The sequence below is a fragment of the Lichenostomus cassidix genome, chromosome 5, assembly GCF_008360975.1.
Source record: "Lichenostomus cassidix isolate B80296 chromosome 5, HeHo_3.0, whole genome shotgun sequence".
In the NCBI taxonomy this organism is placed as follows: Eukaryota; Metazoa; Chordata; class Aves; order Passeriformes; family Meliphagidae; genus Lichenostomus; species Lichenostomus cassidix.
In genome coordinates this window covers 38,745,636-38,764,577 of record NC_139486.1, presented here as the reverse complement: position 1 = coordinate 38,764,577, position 18,942 = coordinate 38,745,636, and the positions used below count along the sequence as shown (strand labels likewise).

The following is an 18,942-nucleotide window of genomic DNA, read 5'->3' as shown; positions in this document are numbered from 1 at the left end:
AACTGTGTCAATAGTCACTTTTTTTCATTATGAACATAAGAAGCCTCCTGGGTTTGTTTGAACAGTGTAATGTTTTAGAAGTCTGTTGTCCTGAGCCAGTGCATTTGTATCATACAAGTGGTTTTATTTTTGATGTAAAATGAAAAATTGTAAAGTAGTTGTTATTGATTTTGTGTTGCTTGCAGATGCAAGGACAGACAGCACCAGTTCCAACTCGTGGCATTTCCAGGCACAGTGTGGGAGGTGGTGATGATGGCGAGGAAGAAGAACAGGAGGAGGTTGGGAATGATGTTGTGGATCTCTTGCCAAGAACAGATATTGGGTAGGTTTGGATTCTACCACCTGAAGATGTATTTTCACTGCAATTCAAAACTTGGCGTTTATAAATGCTTTCTAGGCAGAAATCTGTGGTGTTAAAGCCCTCAAATGCTAATAGGTAGCTAAGTAAACGGGCATTTTACCTGTTTTTCTCTTGCAGTGATAAGATCACAGCGGAACTAGTATCTAAGATTGGGGATAAAAATTGGAAGATCAGAAAGGAAGGTCTTGATGAAGTGACAAGCATAATAAATGAAGCAAAGTTCATACAGCCAAACATAGGAGAACTTCCAGCTGCTCTGAAGGGTCGTCTCAATGACTCTAATAAAATCTTGGTATGTTTATCAAAATCCTGTTTCACCTGTTTCCAGCTTAAAACTTAATTTAGTTAAGATTTCTGAACCTTGCTTATTACTGTGTGTTCTGTTTCAATGTCATTAAATCAACAGTTGGAAACCAGTGAACTGTGTGTTTCCAAATCATATATTTGCCTGTTTTAATAAATATTTGCCTTTTTTTTAAATCGAAAAATGATTCAAAAGAAAGAAAAATCCACCTTTACTACTCTGAATGTAATATAAGGAAGTCTTAGCAGAATCAGAAAAAAGTCTGATTAATTGCTTCATTTGTGACAAAAGTGAAATTTCCCTTGTTTGAAAATACTTTTACTTGAAATTTAATTTGTTCAGAATATGGAAGTGTATTTTTTTATTTTTCCATGTGATGAATTTGAAGACTGGAATAGGTGTCATTGAGCAGGCATTTTAAAGTAATATATAGCATTGTCTCTTTCCCCCATATAACCTGGAGTTTTTGCATACATGTTTTTAACACTGTTTTATTTAAAACCTTTTTTTTCTTTATGTGCAGGTGCAACAAACGCTAAGCATTCTTCAGCAGCTTGCAACAGCAATGGGCCCCAATATCAAACAGTATGTGAAAAATTTGGGGATTCCTGTCATTACAGTCCTAGGAGATAGTAAGGTAGGACAGACATCAAGATCTCTTTGCTGTTTGCATATCTAATATCTATGTCTGAAAGGTGGATGGTAGTTAAAACTTTCTTGGAAGTTTACAAATTTTTTAAAAAGTTCTTGCCTGAATGACAACTTCATATTCAAATATAAATGTGTGCCTGAATGTATATTCAGATGTATTCCCCTCTTTGTAGCTAAACCCAGTGTCACAATTTGGCATGTAGTCACCACAATTTAAATTATTGTGGTGCCTACATGCATATTTCTACTGCTGAAAATACACTATATGAGACACTGAACAAGTTCGATTGGTAAAGCTTTTTGTAGAATTTTAGTGTATCACAGTGGATTCCAGTATACATTATTGTTGTCTTTGTCACTGTGTAAACCTTTGAACTGTAGGCAGGCAGGGGACATTCACAGATGACACTGAAGCTTGTATAACAGTGTTGAGTTGGCCAAGATGCTGTGTCAAAATAAAGCTAGGACCATGGGAAAGAGCTATTTGAAGCCATGGGGAAAGAGGCTTGGGAAGGTGCCAATATCTTGTGCCAGAAGTCATAGCTAATTATCAGAGATAGCATACTTCAGCTGTCTCTACTTGGAATGTGAGTAGGAAAAAGAGCAGAAGCTGGATCTACCTGTCTTAAACAATGGAAGGACTAGGACTGGTTGTAGGGCTAGATGAAAAAAAGCTCCTGGTTCAAATTGTTTTCTCTTAAAGAGTCTTTAAGAACTGAGATTTTGTGTGACTGTTGAATTCTTCTTTTAACTCACCAGTTATCCTGAGGTAACAGCAAGCTCCGTTTGTAGAGTCATGGAACTTTTTAGGTTGGAAGGGAACCCTACAGACCATCTAGTTCAAACTCTGCTGCCATAGGCAGGGACACTTTCCACTGGACTAGGTTGCTCAGAGCCCCAGACTAGTAGGGGGGTTCTGAGTGCATAGTTTAAGACCAATTGTGATTAACTTAGACTGTTACTAAATTGCATAAAACCAACATTACTTGTAAGCACTATAATGCTTATATGTGAAGCATTATGAGAAGATTGCATGCTCATTTGAGCACTGTTACAGTGGTAATTCTTTTTATGTACTGCAAGTGCAAGATTTAACTAGTTTGTCAAATTTTTGATGAGGAGGATGGTCCTTTTTGAGTCCTGCTTCAGTATGTTTGTAGTGGATTCACTGAATAGTTGAGGATATTCAACAGTTTGTAACAAAGTGAAGACAAATTAAATTTGAATGATGGGAACTAAGGCCTTGTCAGGAAGGCTGATGAATATCTATCTGCAGCACATGATTTGTTTCTTTTCCTCAGTGAGATAGAAGATGGGACAGGTTATTTGCAAGGATGTTCACTTCTTGTTGCCATATATGCCTGGATGTTACTTCTGCATTTAATGTTGGGTCATACTTAACTGCGTCTTTTTCATTATTAGCCTTCCTCAGAAGTTCAGCCTACAGGAGAAGGTCATGTGTATAGAGTCATGTCTAGACTGATAATGTTTTAAAGAACCATGGTTGTTAGATATTCCATCTGGCTTCTCAAAACTTCATATAACTGCTTTAAAAAAGGGTGGTGTTCTAAGTTAGACTTGGAAAAAGCACTAAAGATGGAAACTGGTAGGAGTTAGATGGCTCCCTCATTCCTGATTTGACTTTTGGTTGTGTATCTTAAATGAGTGCCCTAATAGCAGGCTCTATAATCCACTTGCCTTGATATATGAATGTGCAGTCTATTTTAAGCATTATATAAATCACTAACAGCATTTTTTAGCTTCTTCTGAGAGTCAGACTCCCAAAATTATCATCAATGAATGTTAGCATGTACAAAATAATTTTAAAGATACCCTTTCACCCTCTTTATCAAAGTTATTTTTCAAAAAATTATGGTAGATAAGTATAATGTCTGATTTGGTGATTGCTGCAGCTGATACCATCACTAAACTAAATTCTTCTGAAATTTAGGTTTGTCAAGCAATGAATAAAAAAGGAGATTTCAAAGCCCATGGTGTGGAAGCTTTTTCCTTTCATAGGAAGGATGACTATTGCTTCTTCTGTCACAGTCTTCTGACCCCTCTTTAGATTTATTCCTTTTAAATCTTGTTCTTGCTGCAGAATAATGTTCGTGCTGCTGCACTAGCAACTGTGAATGCCTGGGCTGAACAAACTGGCATGAAAGAGTGGTTGGAAGGGGAAGACCTATCTGAAGAGCTCAAAAAAGAAAATCCTTTCCTAAGACAAGAGGTAGGCTTCTGTCAAGTAAACTTCTTAGGTGTGTTCAAATCAAAATAACCTTATGTGTTACAGACTCTTTATCTGTGGAGACTAGAATGACATAATGTTACCGTTATATGAGAAAATAAGTAGCTGTTTATTTGTACTGACATAAAATTGTTAAACCTCAAAAAGCTAATAACAGGTTTTCTTTGTGTGATAGCTGTCATTTAGACTTTAGTGCCTCTATAATGAAACTTCTGTCTGTTTTGATTAGCGTTTTAAGAGCTACTATGTGTTCCCTTAAATTCACCACTGAGCTGAACTGCAGACATTACAAAGAGCGTCTGAAGTTATGTTTCTTCCAAAAGGAAGGAATAGCCTTCAAAGAGACCAGACTTAAAATTTTAAGATAGTTGTGCATTAACATGCTATGCTTAACTTTTAATTTTTGTAATTGCTGACATGAAGGTTGATGTTGTTCAAGAATATTTGTCTGAAAAAAGTTTGAGTGGGTTTTTCCTGTTTACACAGAGGTATGTGAAGGACTGCTATTCAGACTCTTGTGACCTGACAGCACTGTGGGCACTTCTTTAAAAGCTTTTATTTTAAAACTTTCCTTCAGCTTCTTGGTTGGTTGGCTGAGAAGTTGCCTGCCCTCCGTTCTGTTCCTTCTGACCTACTCTTGTGTGTGCCTCACCTGTACTCCTGCCTTGAAGATCGAAATGGGGATGTGCGTAAAAAGGCACAGGATGCCCTGCCGTTCTTCATGATGCATCTTGGCTTTGAGAAGATGGCAAAAGCCACTGGCAAGCTGAAGGTATTTCTGTTATAAAATATAGTTAATGTGATCTTGAATGAGTGAATATTAAGTCCTATATACAGTCTCGTGATCTGCTGTCTTGAGTCATGTAAGCTTGTCTGTGTTGAATATTTTCAGGGGGAATGAAAATAGTATCAGGAGCTGTGAGCTAGAACTTTATCTACTTCAAAAATTATTACTGCCGTTACACTTATCACTTCAAGAGTTTGATATTTATTTGCTCTGATTTTCTCATGGAAAAAACTCTATGTGCAGGTAGCTTCCATACCAGTTCCTGTCCCTTTGTATGCCTTTGTACTCATACTTTAAGATGATTTCTAACGGTTAGGTTTGGATTATGGACCCTTGAGTGGTGAGTCACTGTAGGGCACTCCATTGACATCCTAGGACCACTCACCTAGAACAGATTGCTGGTTTACATATTTCCCATAGATGTTGCAGAAGAAACTGTAAAGAAAGGTGTTTTAACACAGAACAAAAATATATGAGAAAAATGGTGTTTTAATGTGAACATACTCAAAGATGCTAAACAAGAACGGACTGTTTCAAACTACTTCCGTTTTTGTTGTCTGTAGCATGTATTGGAAGGATTAGTGATAGACAATACTAAATTTATCATCTCTTTTTTCCTCTTTTTGTTCTCTAGCCAACTTCCAAAGACCAGGTACTGGCCATGCTTGAAAAAGCCAAAGCCAACATGCCAGCCAAACCAGCTCCTCCTGCTAAAGCAAATTCCAGAGTGGTAGGGGGAGCAGCTCCAGCCAAATTTCAGCCTTCATCAGGTAGCCTTTCTGATGTTTTGGGAAATGACTGAAAAAATGGTGGATTTTGGAGGTTTTTTAACATGCTAGAGGAATAAACATACTTAGCTGGAGAAGAGATATTCTGCATAGTTAGAGTTCTGGTCCTTCTTGCATTTGAATCAGCTTCCAGTGTAGGAGGGTGTCTCCTTTCCACACAACCATCTGTCAGCTGCTATTTGAAAACTTGAAAATACCTACTTGGTATTGAAGCTAAAACCAAGCTGGGTTAAAGGGGGGAGGTTTTTTCTAATACTGATCTGATGTTAATACAATTTGTTTTTCCTCAATGTTTTCACTTTTTTTTTTTTATCTGGACTGTTTCCTCAGTGTAGATTAGTGTGGAACTACCAGAATGCTTGTGCTGATGGAAAAAAGTGTGATGGGATTAGGGTACAAGTGACTTGAAGTAATTCTGCCTGCTGGGGCTATCTTGCCTGCTCAAACCAGATGCAACTACAGCTCTAGACATTAGCCTGCACAGTATATTTCTCTGCATTTTTAAATTGTTTTGAAAAATGACAAATTGGCTGACACACTATAACATTAATTAGGAAAACTTTGTATGCTAATATGGAAGTTAAGGGACCTCTTCAATGGGTCTAAAATCCTCAGACATCTGTGTGATAAGCATATTTTATTCACAAACAGTTTTTCATATGTCCTAAGAACCAAAAACTGATAATGTAAAATGGGCTTCTAGATAACTTTAATTGGTCTATTGTTTCTCCAGCATTTGCTGATGATTTGGGGTCTAATACCATGGAATCCAAGCCTGATCCCAAAAAAGCCAAAGCAGGGGGACTCTCCTCTAAAACTAAGGTATGTTGATTTCATTTTGTATAAAATCAGTTTTATTAAGTTAGTAGCTGTGGTTTGTTAATGTGTTATAGGTAGAAGAGTGTAGTCCTTGCTAGGGACAGCTTTTATGAAAACTCTTTATGCTTGTCTGAGCTCTGAAGTAACAAATGTTCCCATATCATTTACCTAATCACTGCTTTTGTCATTAGCTATGTAATTCTTAAAGTCTGTATTGTCAAAAATCACTCTTAGGAGCAACTCAGTCTGTTCTAAACCATCTTGGCCCCTTTGATTCCATGCTATTGAGAAGTCATTCTTACCATTCCAGTTCAAATGTTACACTTGAACATTAATTTTGAACCCATTTATCAAAAGAAATTAATCTCTGCCTTATAGTGTGAAGGGTAAAAAGTTCTCAGTCAAAAGTACAAAAATGGAAGGTGTATGCTTAAAAACTTAATAATCTCAACTGATTACAGTCAATTTTTGGTTAGGTTTTTATGTTGTTTTGTGTTACAGTAATTTTTTTTGCTGTTAATAATAAAGTTGGTTCTATGTGTATAACTAAATAACCCAAATTGTTCTACAGTCCTGTTGTCTCTGTTGTCTGAAGTAGTGCTATAACAGAACATTTGATGTAGGTCTGTATTCATGGCAAGAAGGAGCAGAACAAGCCCTGAAGGATGTTGTAGGTTTGCTGAAGTCAATGCAATGTTCTGTCAGAGCTCTGCTGGTAGAGTTGAGGCCTTTGTTGTCAGACAGCTGTTTACTCTTAAGAGTTTCCATTCCCGACTTTTTAACACATTCACAGCGAAGACTTTTCTATGGTTTATTTACAGCAGTCAGATGTTAATAGCAATATGTCCAAGGGTAGTGCCAGCCTGTCAAAAGCTAATACAAGCCTCAGCAAGGGCGGTTCAAGTGTGACAAAGAGTCAGTCTATCAAACAGGTACCATGTTGCGTTTTAGGGATGTGTGTGGGTGACTAGCACACTGGTTGAGAGTGATGTGTCATAATTCACATGGTACTGCTGTGCACACTGTCATGGGTATTGCTTCCACAGCAGCTGAGCACATACTTTTAAACTTCTAGTCAAGATTTTTCTTTCAGCTTTTCTCTGGCTCTTGTACACATAGGCAGCATGAAGGTGGCAGGTATCTAACGCTTGCGGTTACTGGGACTGAGGCACATACATGGCTTGTGTTGCCTGTTAATACCTTGGCTTTTTTCAGGGCGTCCAGGGAAAGAAGGTGCTGAGCAAGCCTAATTTGAAGGAAGACGATGATAAATCAGGTCCTATTTTTATCATTGTCCCAAATGGAAAGGAACAAAGGATGAAAGAAGAGAAAGCTCTGAAGGTGAGAAGAATAACAATGTATACACAAGTTTTGAAGTGGGTGCAATTTTAATTCTTTAGTTGTAATTTAGAATAAAACTTACTCTAGCATGTGTTAGCCACTGTCCATCTCTTGGATTGATTATCTGATTCTTGAGTTGAATTTCTTACATCAATAGTGGGCTTACTGTGGTGTTTCTTTTCTGATTTTATCAAATTTTGTGCATTTATACGCTGTCATAAAAGCCAAAATACCTTTTTACATTCTTCAAGTTGTGAAGTATCATAAAGGTTAGTCAGTTGTTTTCAGGTACAGTACCAGAGTTCTAGGATACCTTGTAAATGCTTTAATATACTTCCTTTGAGCAGCCCCACTTAGCAATTTGTCGGGAAATTTTATTACTGAAAAAAGTGCACGTTATTTGTAACTCGCTAGTACATAGGCCTGTCTGTAGCTTAAAAACAACCACTTTAAGTGATAATAAGTGAGATAATGGCATATGGATAAACAGTCCACATGAAGAAAACTTGCCATGTAAAAAAAAGGCGAGCAAACACCACTGATTTTTCATTACATGTTGGTAATAAGATTTTGAAAACAGATTCTAAAGCAGAATTAAAAGATGTGCAGTCAGCAGTGTCTTTCAGGAGGAAAAGCTGTTGCTTGCTTTGAGTTCTAAATGCTGCCTTTTACAGGTGTTAAAGTGGAATTTCACTACTCCCCGTGATGAATATATTGAACAGTTAAAAACTCAGATGTCCACTTGTGTGGCCAAATGGCTACAGGATGAGATGTTTCATGCAGACTTCCAGCACCACAACAAAGCACTGACTGTTATGATTGAGGTGAGTTTGATTATGTGGTGTAGTAGATGAGGCTGATGGAATTGCTGTCTGCTATGAAAGATACTACTTGAATTCAAATCAAACAGAAATTCTCTGAGCACCCAGGGGTCATTGTTCTGTGTACTTAAAACCTAAACATATATAGATGTAATATTCAGAGGTATGATGAAGTTCATATTAATACTGTTTCTTGGGAGAAGGGAAAATTTCCTCACCAGAGACTTCTCTTAGAATTTCAGAAAGCTGTATAGGTTAAAAGTGAGTATGTATGGTTCTAAGACTCTACCAGTAAATGTAGATTATCTTACTAAAAGGGCTTAGCTTATTTTCTTGTTGAACAGTGTTTGTGTTTCATTTACATAACTTTTTTTTTTCCCCTTGAAGCACTTGGAGAGTGAAAAAGATGGAGTCATCAGCTGCCTGGATTTGATCCTAAAATGGCTTACCCTGCGGTTCTTTGATACCAACACAAGTGTTTTGATGAAAGCACTTGAATACCTTAAATTGCTTTTCAATATGCTGTGTCAAGAAGAGTATCACCTCACTGAAAATGAAGCATCCTCTTTCATCCCATATCTTATCCTAAAGGTAGAATTTGTTTTGCAGAAACTAATCTTATCTTTTATGACAAATACGGCTGAATGCCATAGAACACTGCAATATATTAATTCTAAATGTATTGTGAATGGAGTTAAATCCAGTTCGCAGCTGTGAGATTCAACAGGCCTAGTTTTTTAACCTGGAGAAAAGGAGGCTGAAGGGAGATCTTAGTGCTCTTTATAACTACCTGAAAGGAGGTTGTAGTGAGGTGGGTGTTGGTATTGCCTTGTCAAGTAACAGGTGAACAGAATGAGAGCAAAAGGCCTCAAGTTGCTACAGGGGAGGCTTACATTATATATTAGGAAGAATTTCTTTCCTGAATGGGTTGTCAGTGACTGGAACAGGCTGCCTAGGGAAGTGGCTGAGTCTCTATCACTGGAGGTATTTAGAAGACATGTAAATGTGGCACCTGGGGACATGGCTTAGTGGTAGACTTGGTAGTGTTGGTTTAACAGTTTGACTTGATGTTCTTAAGGTTGTCTTTTCTAACCTTTATGATTCTATATTGCATATTTCCATTTAAAAGCTGTTGACAAAAAAGGGGTTTTGCCTTGAGAATAATTCTGGCTTTGCTAACATTATTTAGAATAATCAACAGTATAATGAGACTGTATAAAATACTTGGTATTTCTTCCCCTCTTTTTAATTTTTTTTGAAATTAATTTTCCATTAGGTAGGAGAACCGAAAGATGTCATCCGTAAAGATGTGCGTGCCATTCTGAACAGAATGTGTCTCATCTATCCAGCCAGCAAGATGTTCCCTTTCATCATGGAGGGGACAAAATCAAAAAACTCCAAACAACGTGCAGGTGGGAAATGGCCTGTTGAACTGCTCATGTGCAAAGTACTTGAAATTGCTTTGGTTTGCATCTTGAAAAAACCAGCATAAGAACATTGGGTGGGATGTGAGATTTGGCTGTACATGGCATTTTATGCAGATGTTTGTAATTGTTTAAAGGATCAGATTTTCAAGTAGTATCATATTGCCCTTTTTTTTAATTTTTGGTGTCTTTGTACTTTCCAAAGACAAGTAATCTCTTATGTTGCTGTCAGTATTAAGATTATGAGCCACCCTTGAGTAGGCTTGGTTTCTTGGTTAAACAATGCTGCGGAGAGCAATGACAATACTATTGTCCTACTCACCAAGGGAATCAGTTAATCTGATCAAGAAATGTCTCTACACTGTACATCTGTCTCACCACAAGTAATGTCTATAATAAAATTTTATGGTATTTCTAGTTCAAACAACTCCTTGGCCAGTTTGAAAATATCCTGCTATAAGAAGGAAGTTAAGTTCTATACGTAATACGCCATTGCAAGCTCACAACTGTTTACCTGAATGTGATGTTAACTGTAACATTGCTCATACATGGTTATGGGAAATATTTGAAGTGTAGAGGGGTGACTGACAGCTTTTAGGTACTATCTGTGAAATACTCTGCTGTAGCTTACTATTGATTCTATAAATCACCTGGAATATCTCTGTCATCAGCTTTGTGAATGGCAGTTCTCTACAGTGAATGTGCAAGTTGTGCAAGCTGCAAAGGAATTGGGAGGGTTCTCTTCCCAGCAGCTTTAAAGTTGAATGTGCATGTGTTACTGTCTTCATTTAGAATGCTTGGAAGAGCTTGGATGTCTGGTTGAATCGTATGGCATGAATGTATGCCAGCCAACTCCAGGAAAAGCCTTAAAAGAAATGGCCACTCATATTGGTGATCGGGACAACACTGTGCGCAATGCTGCACTGAACACCATCGTGACAGTCTATAACGTCCATGGCGACCAAGTGTTCAAGCTGATTGGAAATGTCAGTATAACTGCAAATTAGTTTGTGGGGCATTTGGGGTTAGGGTGCTGGGTTGGGTTTGGTTTGGTTTATGGGATTGTTTGTTTGGGATTTTTTTGTTTGGGGTTTGGTAGTTTGGGTTTTTTCAAATCCTTACTTTTTTGTAGGGGATTAGCACTGTTTCGCTTGTGGTTGGTCATAAAATCACAATACATCTTGCCATTGATGTCCAGAGCATTTTGTAGTTCTGAAAATAATTTACTACATCATAGATCCTCTGGTTATTTGGTTAATCCCAGATTGTGGAATATTTGAAATCGTAGAATGGTTTGGGAAGGGGCCTTAAAGATCATTTAAGTCCAACGCCCCTGCCATGGGCCATTGAATTCACTGAATTCTAATCTGATTTAAGAGCAGTTAGATCATTTCTTACAGTTCTGTTCTCTGGATTTATGGTCTTGGTGATGTTTCTAGCAGCACTAAAACTGATTGGAATGTTAGAGATTTTAATGCCTTTGCAGCTTTGTTATGTTATATGCCATAGCGGCTACAAGCTATTGGATGGGCATTTTACGGAACATGACAAGCAGGGGAAGCAAGACTGTGCTTTTTTTTTTTTACTTCCAGCTTCTTGAAAAGTTGAAATTTAATGTGACTCTTACTTTCTCTGGTAACTGTTCTCATGGAAGTTAATGTTGTATTTTTATTAACATTTTAGATTTCTATCCTATTTAACTATTGTTCAGTGTACAGCCTGCTTCCACCTCAGTTTTACATAGTCCTTTTGCTCTTGAATTTTCAAGGTAAAGGAAAAAACTAGCACCTGAACAATTCAACTCATACTGACCATGACTTTCTCAGCTTCAGTATGGCCCATCTAAAATGTATGGGTTCTCAGGAAGGTTTCTAAATCATAGGGATGCTGGAGAGTACTTGCCATAAAATTGTAATGCCTACTTTTGTTCAAATGTAGTTATTGGTGGTCTTCAGTCCAATAGATAAGCAGGTAAATATGAATCTTTTCACTGCCCTGAGTTGGAGCACTAAGTTGGCTGATCTGGTGTTCATATTGAATTATGAGTACATTGAACAGGACAACTGTCAGAAAGACTCTAGCTGCTGTGGCAGGGTCCAGTGTGTTAAAGCACTGCCTGGTCTTCTAATAGGGTGTATAGAAAGGTGGGTGGTGTTTTTTTGTTTGAGGTTTTTGCAGCAACACATGCAACAGTTAGAAACACGGGATAGTACTATAATTTGAATTCAAGATGAGCTGTTTCTTGAAAATTATGTGTGCTAAAATTAGCTATATTCTGTATTACAGCTTGTCAGCATGGGTTGAAGTAGCATCTGACAATCTTGAGTGGCCCAGTTAGTTTGCTGCTAGGAGGTAACATTGACAGTTCCTGCCTTCATATTAGAGAACTTTAGCCTGCACTAATAAGTGATATGAATCCTGTAGGTGACAGAGATTTCTAAAACCCACACAACTCAGGCTGAGTGAAAGCATTGTGTGTTACAGCTTTCTGAGAAAGACATGAGCATGCTGGAGGAAAGAATAAAACGGTCAGCCAAGAGACCTGCTGCTGCTCCAGTGAGACAGGTAGAGGAGAAACCTCAGCGTACTCAGAGCATCAGTGCCAACGCCAGCATGATGCGCAAGGGACAAGCTGAGGACATGTCCTCTAAACTCAAGTATGTATTGTTTACATTATGGTCTCTAGCCTGCATAGTACATGTGTTAATATGTCTGAAAATGTCATTTTAGTTCTTGTATCATCTTTGCATGTTGTGGAAAACAGCCAAATAATATAAATCTAAATGTCTGAAACTTTTTTGTCCTGTGTCTTGAAATCTTTCTAAATGGTCTTGTGCCTTTTTTCACTGCTTCTCCATGGACAGAATTATGTATCGCACTTATAGGATGTAAGTACTGCCCACTAACTCCTTGGTAGCAAGGCTTTTGTATCTTTCAGTTTCTATCCTAGTCATCCCTTCCTATGGGTGACGGGTTTGCCATGGCTGGTTCTAGGTTTACAGGTCTCTGACTTAAAGAAAAGAAACCAGAAATACAGGTTCTGCCAACTTCCACATTAAGAAGCTGTTAAAAATACTGGGAGAACTTCCATTGTGTTGCATTAAACTTGGTATTTGTTGGATCCTGTTCTAGTTATGTTAGACATAAAGCACAGAAATGGATAAGCATGCGTCAATTACAGAGCCTGGGGCAACAGTACCGAAAACAAAAAGTTCAGAAACAATTCCTTGCCACCTGCTCATTATTTTGGAATAAAAGTCTGTGCTGAGAACTATGTATTAGAATATTTCCTTCAGAAATATGTTACGCAGCACAGGTCATGTGGGGGTGCTGGGAGTCTTAGATTCAGAGGAGCTTGTGAGGTTGCTGTATATATATGCATCCTGTCCATCATTTAAAAAACCAAAGGTGAAAAAAAACCAGTCAAATTTTAAAGTTACATTCCTTTAATAGAGCTGTAAATTGTACTAGTTATCTCAAACCATGCATACCTAGCACAGGTGCAGGGCGTCTTAGGGGGGGGCATTACAAGAGAAACTAGGAGGGCAAGAAGCAGCTGCTCTTCTGGCGTACAGAAGTTTGTTTTACTAAAGGCTAGGGGAAAGGCAGAGGGAGCTAAGGGTTTGAATAGAATCCAAACTGCAAAACCTGTGCTATTATAAGATCTTTAGGGCTACCCAGTGGTAGTAAGCTGAAGTTGTAAGCTAGTGCTAATACTCCTGCCTCTTGTGTATGTATAGTAAAACACCTCTCTCCTGGTTTCTGTAGCCAAAATCGCAACATGGGCAGCCATTCTGAGACAGCACATACAGTTCCACGGGAATTTCAGCTGGATCTTGATGAAATTGAAAATGACAATGGAACTGTCAGATGTGAGATGCCAGCACTTGTACAGCACAAACTGGATGACATCTTTGAGCCAGTCTTGATTCCTGAGCCCAAGTGAGTTTAGTTTTACCTCCTAAATGAAACCAACAGGGCTGCTTAAAAAATATTTCGTGAATTTATAGTGCTAGTTTCTACATTCAGACTTGTTTGCACAAGAGGGTAGTGTCAGCTAATAAGAAAAGATGGCAAAACAAAGGTCTATTGTACTCTCTGAAATCTGGAGTGATTATTTTTAATGAAAAACATGAGTTCTTCTTAGGTGTTTTTATAGTAAAAGGATCTTGAGTTTGTAAACACATCATTAGTGTCTTTACAAATAGTGCAATAGACATGGTAAAAGGAATGATTCATTCCTTGAAAACCCTCAGTGAAGAGTGAAATACTTTTTCCCTTGTCTCTAAATCATCATTGAAATACAGCAGTTAAGTGTATATTAAAGTAACTCTCCAGAAAGTAATGAATCCTGTTTTCAACCCTTTAGAATCCGTGCTGTGTCCCCACACTTCGATGACATGCACAGTAACACAGCTTCTACAATCAACTTTGTCATTTCCCAAGTAGCCAGTGGTGATATAAATACAAGCATCCAGGCTCTGACGCAGGTAAGCAAATTATGGTAGCAACTAATCACACTGTATCCAGCTTTGTCAGCGAGGGTGATGAGTTGCACTGTGGCGGAGCAATCATGTCAGGTGACGTGGGCTCTGCTCAGAGTCTCCCTGATGACAAAACTAAGTGCACAGGGGCCATCTGACTCGCTTTAGCAATAGAAATTCCACTTGGAAGATACTTCCACTTAGGATAAACTTAATGATTTTTTCATTAGTGCTTCCATGTTATATTTTTGGTTTTGTCAAATTATTTTTGCTACGAGTTTTTAAAAGCCAGTTAGTCACTGAGACTTACTGTTAAATGTAAATTGTTTTATAGATCCTGAGCAAAAGGATTGTCTTGCCTCATAGTTTTTGCATGGTTTTAGGGTGGCATTAACTACTTAGAAGGTTTTTTTGTCCAGAAGATTTCATAGATCTGTTAATTCCAGAATCTACAATGCAGCTGTTGATGTTTTCATTTGTGTACAAGATAGGATTGCAGTTCTCTAAAATACCAATTATTGGTTGTGTTTGGATTAGCAATACAAGTCTCTAGCTACTGATTTTGGGTTAAAGCTTAAAATACAGCTGCCTTGGCAAATGGATTGGTCAGGGCAAGACCCTTCCTTTAGAAAAGTATTTAAATTATTGTTATTGTGCTCTGTTTGCATTATGTTGACTTTACTAGAGTGTTTTGCTTTTAAATCTTAGATTGATGAGGTACTCAAACAGGAAGACAAAGCAGAAGCTATGTCTGGCCACATTGACCAATTCCTAATAGCCACATTTATGCAGCTTCGGTTAATCTACAATACACACATGGCAGATGAGAAGCTGGACAAAGATGAGATAGTCAGACTTTACAGCTGTATTATTGGGAGCATGATCACGGTAAGGCTTTGATGTAAAAGATGAGGTGAAGGGCAGATAATTTCTATGCAGAAGTGGGAGAATGTAATGTCTGTTCTGTACCTAGGTCAGCTTACTATTTGGTGTTTCTTATGAAGGTTTGTTGCTAACTATCTGCTCATCAATGCACCTTTTGAGAGCAAGTGGGGAATGAGAAATTGGGGAATGGAAGAAGTCTCTGCTTCTGCAAAATTCAGCCATTAACATTTCTATTAAGCTGTTTTTAATATTCTTTACCTTTTGAGTGCTGAGTTGGTGGTATGAGTGTTTTCATAAGTCACTCAGTAGAAATAACTTTCTTCATAGTTGTTTTGACTGTTTTTGCTGTTGTGGGAAACAGGGAGATGTCATGGTTTCACCATGTAGTCTAGAGAAATCCTTGTACTAAAGGATTACTAATTCTTTCTTCAATCTGTAGCTATTTCAGATAGAGAGTCTGGCTCGAGAGGCCTCCACTGGTGTGCTTAAAGACCTGATGCATGGTCTTATTACGTTAATGCTGGATTCTCGGGTTGAAGATCTTGAGGAGGGTGAGCAGGTCATCCGATCAGTCAACCTCTTGGTAGTGAAAGTTCTGGAGAAGTCTGACCAGACCAACATTTTGAGGTATATAACGAAAACTGCACAATTACTGCTTTTCTTGACCTGTTCCTGGCTGACTTTCTAAGTCATTCTTTAAGCGAAGACTGATGTATGTAGAATCATTCAGCTAGCTAATAAAGAATTATTGCTGATTCTGATGAGAATTTGACTGCACAGCAGGAGGCATGCTAAGCAAACCAGCTGAGTATGATTCTATGTGCTTTGGAGTTCAGCAGACTGTCAAATTCTTGTAACGTACTAGAAAGAAAGAAGGAAAGACTTGTTGTGCAACTGCTGGACTAGCCATAGTCTCTGGTGTGGTATTCTGTGGTGAATTGGTATCTTTTTTTCTTGTGTGTAGCACTTTTTCTGTGTAACCTTTATAAATTTATTCCTTCTAGTGCTCTGCTTGTTTTGCTCCAAGACAGTCTTCTAGCAACAGCCAGTTCTCCTAAGTTTTCAGAACTTGTCATGAAGGTGAGCCTGTAGTAGAGATTTTGACCTTACTTGCTTTTTCTGAATCATCTTACCTGAAAGAAGAGATAGAGTTAAAAAAAATTAGTGGCCATAAATTGAAATATTTCTTGTAAGTTCTATAGTTCTAATCTTATTAGATGTCACATATAGGGACTCCTTGTATGCTAGGAGGGAGCTTAACACCTGCTAATATTTTAGAATATTAGAAACACAGAAACTTGTGTGCACTAATACAAACTCCATACAGGGGTGTGCAGTCACCTGCTGGGCTTGTTTGCTTGGGCACTGCACTGTGCTACAGATTCAAACAGTCCCAGGGTGGAGCTGGCTTGTATCCTGTCATCTGTATTGACAGGCAGAGCGAACATGAAAATGTCCACATTTAAAGCGTGAGCATGATCATTTCATACCATACAACACCCTTTTGTAATTGGCATGATTTAAAGACAGCTCAGGAATTCTTAATGAGGTTAAACCAAAAGAACTTCTGCTGTGTGTAGGTGTACATAACATACACGTATATATTATCTGCTGAAATTCTTCACACAAAGCATTCAGTCAACTCTAGAGAAGTCAGCACCTTGCTTATGCATCAGTTCTAAAGAAAGATCTGGATACTGTACAGCCAGCTTACAAAGAGAAAGTATGTACCAGTGCAAATTTAGCTTGAGCAGCAGACATAGTGCATGCCTGTATGATGTGCTAGCGGAGTGAAGTGGCTCAGTGATAGTGTTGTATAACCTCTCCTTATATAATCAAATGCTTCTTTCTTGAGTTGTCTTGCTTTAAGTCAGCCTCTCGTTTCAGTGTCTGTGGAGAATGGTGCGTCTTCTTCCAGAAACCATTAACAGCATCAACCTGGATCGGATTCTGCTGGATATCCACATTTTCATGAAGGTCTTTCCCAAAGAGAAGCTGAAGCAATGTAAGAGTGAGTTCCCTATAAGGACGCTGAAGACTCTGCTTCACACCCTGTGCAAGCTGAAAGGGCCCAAGGTCAGAGCAATCACTAGTCATGTACTTTTAAATTGGATGTTCACGTAGTCTGTAGAGTATTTCCTTTTTTTTTTTTTAATTCCCCTTTTTTGTCATTTTAGATCTTAGATCACTTAACAATGATAGACAACAAAAATGAATCTGAGCTAGAAGCTCACCTTTGTAGAGTAATGAAACACTCCATGGACCAGACTGGAAAAGCTGATAAGGATACAGAAAAAGGAGCTTCTCGCATAGTAAGTAAAGAAAATGTGTTAGCAGGAGAAGGGAGTGTAAAATAATTTATTTAAGAAACAAGCTTAATTTTGTGTTTGTGGAATATGAAGTAGTAATTCCTTTTTCAACATGCAAGTAATGTCAGAAATACTCTTCTAAAGTAGAATTTTCATTTATGGCTGTTTTGGGAATTTGTTTTGTGTGTTTACCTGATTATTCTGTGCATATCCCAGAAGGAAGTGCTCTCCAGGACATTGAAATGTGAAGCATAAGTTTTATGGTGCATTGTACTGCGTCTGATCTACTACAAGTTAGCCATATCCAGAACAGGTTTTAAACACTAACTTCTCAGCAGGAGTTCTACAGCTTCATTATGTCCTTGCTCTCATTCTGTTTATAGTGTTTATAGTGGCTATGTAGAACCTTGATAACTTCAAGGTTTTCTTCATCTTTGACACTCTGTATCCAACTAGCAGGTTTGAGGGTGTCATGAGTTTTATTTCTGTTTGGTTTTATTAACTTCATTTTAAGTCTCCTTTTGTTTATTAATTTAGGAAGAAAAGGCTTCAAAAGCCAAAGTCAATGATATTTTGGCAGAAATATTTAAGAAGATTGGCTCAAAGGAGAACACCAAGGAGGTGAGTGCCCCCTTCCTGCAAGAAAGAGAGCATGATACACTAGCATGGTGTATGCAGCAGTTGTAGTAATACATAAGAACTTGTCCCTCCCAGGGTCTGGCGGAACTGTATGAATACAAAAAGAAATATTCTGATGCAGACATTGAGCCCTTCCTGAAAAATTCGTCACAGTTCTTCCAAAGCTATGTGGAAAGAGGCCTCCGACTGATAGAAACAGAACGGGAAGGGAAAGGACGCATTGCTGCTTCTACAGGTACATGTGACAGCAAAACTGATTGGTTTATGAGAAGCAGAAATAGAACAGTTACATGTCTCCTGGTAGAAACTAATGTTTGCATATGTTTATAGATTGCCTAAGCAAGCCATGTATTTTCTTGGTGCTTGTGTTGCTTCACAAGGCACCATTTGCAGGGAATATGCATTCTTTGTTTACAAAAACAGAAGTTATAACCTCATTAAATGTAGAAAATACCTGTAAGGCTTGTAAACAAATGATTCTAATCCACATCCTGTAGTGTGGGTTGAACATTAGCCTGTGTTTCATGTGTCTGGTACCAAGAATTGGTTCTACAAGGTATAAGACTGGTTTAGAACAGCAGCAGCTGTCAACTTCTCCTTTTCCCTGTTTACTAAAAACATGTAGGAGATTTTTTAATATTATTTTCTGAGGAACTGGAAAGCTTATTTTAGATAACATGAACTGTTTGTTCAGAATTTGTGATGATCCCTTTCCAATAAATTAGCTTTTAAATTGGATGAATTGCTGTAAAACTGTTTGTACTTATCCCCAATGAAAAGATTCACTAAGGAGTACTTAATGAAATATTACAGAAGGAACATGACAAATTAGCTGACAGTAAAAACTGATACACAGTCTAGCAAAACTACCTCTGACTTTTATATCTTACACATTTCATAGTGTCCTGTGAAACTTTAGCCTTTTCTCTGCTGCTGTTCCTTCTGCTATCCTCTGTTGTAGATTACTTTAGGAAGAGGTTCTTTCAGAATCTCCTAAATGCGTCCAACTAGGTAGGACAGAAAATTCTACTTTTTATCCTAAAAGTCTGTATAACTGAGAAATATTAGTTCAGCAGTTTTC

At 38.0% G+C, this 18,942-nt stretch overlaps 1 protein-coding gene and 1 non-coding gene across 12 annotated transcripts in view; both read left to right on the top strand.

The window, feature by feature from the left end:
• The window catches only part of CKAP5 (cytoskeleton associated protein 5), a 51,387-nt gene that overhangs the window by 29,570 nt on the left and 2,875 nt on the right, over positions 1-18,942 (top strand). For 8 of the 11 annotated variants that reach the window (XM_085062508.1, XM_085062510.1, XM_085062504.1 and 5 more), the window contains exons 21-44: positions 186-322; positions 479-653; positions 1,189-1,302; positions 3,418-3,546; positions 4,142-4,336; positions 4,986-5,121; positions 5,873-5,961; positions 6,780-6,890; positions 7,174-7,299; positions 7,974-8,123; positions 8,508-8,711; positions 9,397-9,532; positions 10,337-10,530; positions 12,029-12,201; positions 12,409-12,432; positions 13,313-13,486; positions 13,914-14,034; positions 14,737-14,916; positions 15,353-15,540; positions 15,918-15,993; positions 16,801-16,989; positions 17,091-17,225; positions 17,760-17,843; positions 17,937-18,096. In XM_085062508.1, coding sequence (XP_084918634.1) covers positions 186-322; positions 479-653; positions 1,189-1,302; positions 3,418-3,546; positions 4,142-4,336; positions 4,986-5,121; positions 5,873-5,961; positions 6,780-6,890; positions 7,174-7,299; positions 7,974-8,123; positions 8,508-8,711; positions 9,397-9,532; positions 10,337-10,530; positions 12,029-12,201; positions 12,409-12,432; positions 13,313-13,486; positions 13,914-14,034; positions 14,737-14,916; positions 15,353-15,540; positions 15,918-15,993; positions 16,801-16,989; positions 17,091-17,225; positions 17,760-17,843; positions 17,937-18,096 — 3,400 coding nt within the window. The remainder of the gene's footprint in view (positions 1-185; positions 323-478; positions 654-1,188; positions 1,303-3,417; positions 3,547-4,141; positions 4,337-4,985; positions 5,122-5,872; positions 5,962-6,779; positions 6,891-7,173; positions 7,300-7,973; positions 8,124-8,507; positions 8,712-9,396; positions 9,533-10,336; positions 10,531-12,028; positions 12,202-12,408; positions 12,433-13,312; positions 13,487-13,913; positions 14,035-14,736; positions 14,917-15,352; positions 15,541-15,917; positions 15,994-16,800; positions 16,990-17,090; positions 17,226-17,759; positions 17,844-17,936; positions 18,097-18,942) is intronic. The other 3 variants (XM_085062511.1, XM_085062509.1, XM_085062512.1) reach the window with 3 other exon arrangements.
• On the top strand, positions 14,082-14,192 carry LOC146436424 (small nucleolar RNA SNORD67). The gene has a single exon (XR_014852954.1). It is a non-coding gene; the product is annotated as a small nucleolar RNA SNORD67 (small nucleolar RNA).